The sequence below is a fragment of the Cibotium barometz genome, chromosome 2 (genome assembly GCF_041138505.1).
Source record: "Cibotium barometz isolate CiBa-2024 chromosome 2, ASM4113850v1, whole genome shotgun sequence".
Lineage (NCBI taxonomy): Eukaryota > Viridiplantae > Streptophyta > Polypodiopsida > Cyatheales > Cibotiaceae > Cibotium > Cibotium barometz.
Window position 1 is genome coordinate 46610720 of NC_141047.1, and position 6000 is coordinate 46616719.

The following is a 6000-nucleotide window of genomic DNA, read 5'->3' on the forward strand; positions in this document are numbered from 1 at the left end:
CTGTCATGGAAGGCATTATGTCCACATCTCCTCCAATGATCTGAAAGGTCCAACCGGCAACATACATGGTGGATCTTCTTGGTAACCTAAGTAAGGTCCATATACCATCATTCTATATCGTGTCTTTGGCTATCCAAAGATAAAATCCATAGCAATACTCTCCCATAGAACATTCAATGGGTGCAATAATCCTACTAGCTTTTGTCGATCAAACTTGACCATCTGACAAACCAAATATTTTCAAACATATAACTCAATGTTCTTTCTCATACAAGGCCTAATAAAGGTACACCCACTATAGGGCACTGATGACGTCAGTTGGGATGTCGTAGTATCTAGTCCATACTATGCATAATGGAGTTGATAGTTATATAGTCTTGTGGGTTGACGACCATGAGTATATAACATGCACGTTCTTAAAAGGTGAATTTGGGCATGTTCTTGGATTCATCTAGGTATATAATTCAGCCGTATTAGCAGACATGCAGATTTCACATTGTGAAGTTTTCGTCCGCGTTGCGGCCGGTTGATATTGTGCTTATTCTTTCTATCTTTAGCGGTGCATTTGTCCTATCAACTACTTATTTGCTGTACTATATCTTTCTATTTACTACTTTCCTTAGTGCTAGGCTTCATTATGGCTGAGTTTGCCCTGCATCTCCGGAGGTTTCACAGAAACTCAGTACGAAGGGCTTTGTGTGAATATATGCTCTTATGTGTGTGTGTGTGTGTGTGGAGTGCCTGTGTGAGAGCATATCTTGATACAAAGTTCTACACCCACTATTGGGCACTGATGACGTTAGTGGGGATGTCGTAGTATCTAGTCCATACTATGCATAATGGAGTTGATAGTTATATAGTCTTGTGGGTTGACTACCATGAGTATATAACATGCACGTTCTTAAAAGGTGAATTTGGGCATGTTCCTGGATTTATCTTGGTACATAAATATAATTTTCTTTCTTTCTTTCTTTCTCGTTACTTTTTGAAGGTCTATAGGAATCCTTTCGCTTCCTAGGATAGTCCTAAGAGAAATTGAGGGTCTCTAGAGACCTTTTCACGGACCCCAAGAGAAAGTCCCGAGAGAAATGATTACATTTTTAGAAAGTTTTTAAAAAAAATTAAACCCTATTTTGATTGCATGGTTGGATAGAGCAGGAAAGATAGATCTTTTTTATTTTTTATTTTTTGTGTTTTTTACGGCTTTTCAATTGGAGTTACAGTTAAAGAGTTATGACTATTGCCAATGAGGTGATAGCTCAAGTGGTGAAGGTGTTCGCCTAGGATCAAGAGGTCCTGGGTTCAAACCCCCCCTTGGTGTTTTCTCGGCGGCATCGTCTACGGGTGGATAAATAAGCGCCTACAGGTGGCTGTTTACGGACGGTGAAATTTGGTAGCTAGAAAAAGAAAAAGAAAAAAAGAGAGTTATGACTATTGTTTGATCATCATCATGCCTCCACAGATCCCTTTTTTTTGAAGGGGTCCCTAAGCTCATGAATAGTCGCTATGCCAACCCTTCCCAATGGTGATAAGAATGCTATCTCCAAGTTCATGAATAATCACCATGCTTATCACCATGAAAAAATTGAGAGCCATGATGATGATTGTTCATGAGCTTGGGATTACGCATGATCCAAGGACTTTAGTTGATGCTAAAAACAATGATTGTAATTGTCAAATCATAGATCAAATTGACAAGCCGTAAAAAGAACAAATGATATATTTTTTGTGCCCTGTCCAACCATGCAAACAAAATAAGGTTTGCAGGATTAAACAAGAAAAAAGATGATAGTTTTTCTTTCTCCTTGTGCTTTAATCTTGTCTAATAACCTTCAATGTAAGATGGGTAAGATGAATGCAAAAGGTGGGGTTGAGCTTCAACGAAAGACCGTCATCAAATTTTCTTGCTTAGCTTTTCAAGTCCTAATGTTTGCATCACAACAGGGCTATAGCTCCAGGGGTGTTGGATTCGGAGATGTTCGGTCTGCAAACTCTCCAGCACATCATGCGTGTGACAAGGTCTTGGGACTCAACGATGTCTATGATTCCCAAAGGCGGTGAAGTAATATGGGGAGGGACTGATTGGTCACCAGAAGAAGGGTTTCAATGCTCATCAAAAAAGAAAGAAAATGATGAGAAAGGCCATGGCCTGACACTAAATCCAGAATCGACTTCAAAGGAGCTGGGCCCCCATGGGAAACCAATGGCACACTATGGAAGATTGCTCTCATTTGGCAAGGACGTGGCCACATTGCCATCGAAAAAGCTTAAAAGGAAACATTTCAAGGTATGCAGGGGTGGAAATGTGGCTGTTTTTGAGGATTGATTACATAAGAAGAGCTTAACAGCGTTCTTTTTTGCTGCAGAATGTAAGAGGTGGTGTCCCAGTCAGTGCGAATCTTTCTTGTGGGGATGTGTGGACCGAATACCATGAAATCAGCTGGGAAAGCATTCAAGCAGTTGCAGAGCATCAAGTGTACACTGCAGATGTAGTCCCAGAACTTCTTAGATATGTTGCTCCTGCAATGATGCAGCGGGGAGATGCTCACTTTTCACATGGGCTTGCTGAGGACCTTAATGATCCGAAATATGAACACTTCAAATATTGGTCCAATCCTCTAGAGACATGGTAAGCACTATTTTCTTATTGCAACAAACTATTGCATGTGCAAGCTAGTGTGAAGAAATGACACAGAGGAAGATGAATCGATTTGTGGAATTAACGTGTTTGATGGCATGTCTAACTAGTAGAAAGAACTGTGACTTGGGGGGCTGCTGTCTTGTTGCATTGAGGCTGTGAGGTAGCCAGAATTGTTCCTTCCTGTGAGAGGAATATCATACTCCCATAGAGTGCCGGCTTGTGTGTCGGCCCGGGGAAAGTTGTGGGCCGAGCCTGTCCGCGGACTGTTGTGAAGCCTCCCTTTTAGATTGTTTGAGGCCCTTTACAGAAAGAGGGGTGCCCATCCCACATTTTTGGGGAAACGAATTATCATGCTGGAAATGAGTAAATGGGCACTAACCTCTTTACAATTTTGCATAAGGATTTTTATTCAACTCACGTGTAGGAGACCCCCTCGAAATGCAACTGATGTGGAACAACTACTTTTAAGTCTTGTGGTTGCGACTAAAGAGGGAGTAGCACCTATGAGACTAGGGGACCACCTCAAGGAGTTTTCAGATCCGTTCATATTGCCTTGTACCCCTGCTGTGGCTAGTGCTTGTTACCTCAGGGTGGTACATTCTCTTCCTTTGGGTGCAACCCAATTGAAACTACCTCAACTCAGTGTCCTCTGAGGCCATCTTTTTTCTCTTAACACTGCTTCACATTGATGAGGTTGCCAAAGAGAGACCTGTAATCATGTGCGTGCTCCAAGTTGTTTGAGAGTTCCTATATCCTAATATATGTTGGTGTTGTGAAGGTTGCCAAATGCACCGGATATGGAAATTTACTGCCTCTATGGGGTTGGCATATTAACGGAGCGTTCGTACATCTACAAAGTGTCACCTCAACCAGAAACTTGCCATATACCGTTCCGCATTGACCCCACAGCAGAGGGTGATTCTGAGGGTTGCCTGAGGGGGGGAGTCCAGTTTGTGGATGGTGATGAGACTGTTCCAGCTCTTAGTGCAGGTTTCATGTGTGCAAAAGGCTGGCGTGGCCACACACGGTTTAATCCCTCTGGATCTGCAACTTTTGTGAGGGAGTATAACCATGCACGTCCTGCCAACTTGCTGGAGGGACGTGGTACACAGAGTGGTGCACATGTTGACATCATGGGCAACTTTGCTTTGATTGAGGATGTCTTGAGGGTTGCAGCAGGGGCATCAGGAGAAGAGATTGGTGGGGATCAGATTCACTCCGACCTTTTGAAGTGGGCAGAGAGAATTCCTTTGAAATTGTAGTGCAGTTTCCATGAATATCTTCAAATGTAAAGCCTTAAGCCATAGAAGTTGAATAGATTGATGGCATGTGCAAATGTGTCTGATCATACAGTCTGCAAAATCTTCTTGTGTTTATTTCTTTATTGAGTATTATCCATTATTTTAATTCAAAGCTTGATTAGTTTAATGCTATATAGATATCTTTGTGGCAGTATCCTGTCGGCAGTATATACATTCTTAAATTTTTGTGGAGAGTTGAGCATTGGCCAATCACTATACTACGTATTTCTAAACATAATGACAAATATTAGGCAGTGTGCCCTTTTTGTCCCCTAGTTTATAGTTCAATAATAATTCAAACAAATACCTTTAGATTCCATTCCTCAAAACAAGAGGATAATACACTCCTATCTACCCTTACCTAGAAGGTCGTGAGTTTGATCCCCCAGCAAATGATTCTTAAAGAGTGGAGTGTAAGTTTTGATGCAGTGACAGTGGGGTTCTATTACTCTTGTTTGAAGTTTAACAAGTGTAACAAAGCTTTAGTTCTCTTGTGGCTTTTTAAAATACTTTTTACAAAAAGACTTCAAACGACCTTTGCCTTGCTTCTATGGTTACCTAGCTACGTGATTGTGCTTCGTCAAGTGAAAGTGCCCACCATAACCCCCCTTCTGTCTGGTATTCTTGCCAACATGGGTGTTTTGTGACTTTTGAGAGATCATGAGACTTGTGGAGCAGGTGAGGATCTTTCAACTTATTGCATGTGGTAATGACACCACATGAGGTTACGTACCATGTCATCAGTGATGAGATGGCATGGTGAAGTCCATCTCGACACCGGCGAAGACTACAACAGAGGATTAGGTTCACCACCTAACGTAGGTTATCAAGCCTTGATAGGCTTGTTTAGGCTTAGGAGAGAAACTACTCAAATAGAATAGACATTTTTACTCAAATTAAACCAATTAATTTTTTATAGATTCACCATGATTAGTACCACTAACTCACATAAAAGTATTAAATAATAATAAATAAAACATTAATTATATTTAATTGTTTTTACATATTGAAATGGATTTTTAATAAAGATGTTGAAAAACCTAATAATTAAAAATGAAATTTCATCGTATGGCCAAATTTCATCATATGGCCGAATTGTCTTTGAATCAGGTAAAAATAAATAAATTTAGTAATAAAGATGTGGTGTACGAAAGAAACTTTTTTTTTCATACTTTTAAACCATATAATAATTGGTTTAAAATAGAAATCAAATATAAAAGGTACTTTATAAATCAAATTAAGATAACCATTATGTGCTTTTTGGACGTGCAAAGTTGAAATGACATCTGGAATATCTTTAGAATGCTTTGGTATCAACTTCGAACCATGTGGCCGCCATTCCACTACTTGTAATATCACCATGGGCTACCAAGACTATACCATATGAAGCACAATGGAGTAGAATGTTCAAGATTTACTTGTAAGGGTGTTAGAGTGCACACACTAGCTCAAATTCACAAGAAAATATAAAATCACAATGTAATTATAGTTCAAAGGAAATTTTTCACAAAGGGCAGGATAGAGTTGTTTCAAGAATTCAAGAGAGCCAAGGAGGCGAGGGAAATTAAAAAAGCCTAAGAGGTTAGCTTTTAGGTGGATTTTTGTTTAACTATTTTTAAATTAAAATATTATCTAAATAATATAAAAATAACACTCCAAATACAAAAAATACGATCCATGCCAATGAAATAAAGTTTGGGGTAGAAACAATCGCGTGAAGGAATGGTAAGGGTCGACTCATCAGCTATCTCGAGGAGTTGTATGATGAGGGAGTATCACGTACAGTTCTTTGGGAAGGGAATGGGTACCCACCTTTTCTTCACTTACCGCCCTTCGTGGGCGATAAAGCGGGGGACCTATCTTTGGCTCTCCTATTACTATATGGGTATGGGGTTCTAGACAAAGAAAAATACAAGCGGCACATTAGTTTCTCTCACATACCTCGCCTAGATCTGTCGTCATGCTCTTATCTATCTTATTGATTTTTTTAAAAGACAAGAGCTATCGATTTTCATATATCATTAACCATAGAGTTAGTGAATGGCACTAAATCTTGCC

At 39.8% G+C, this 6000-nt stretch overlaps 1 protein-coding gene across 1 annotated transcript in view; it reads left to right on the forward strand.

The window, feature by feature from the left end:
* The window catches only part of LOC147641152 (phospholipid:diacylglycerol acyltransferase 1-like), a 74304-nt gene extending 70230 nt beyond the window's left edge, over positions 1-4074 (forward strand). Inside the window, exons 4-6 of the mRNA XM_086818707.1 lie at positions 1945-2287; positions 2367-2629; positions 3420-4074. Of these exons, the coding sequence (XP_086674833.1) occupies positions 1945-2287; positions 2367-2629; positions 3420-3903 (1090 nt within the window). The 3' untranslated portion in view covers positions 3904-4074. The remainder of the gene's footprint in view (positions 1-1944; positions 2288-2366; positions 2630-3419) is intronic.
* The last annotated feature ends 1926 nt before the right edge of the window (positions 4075-6000 follow it).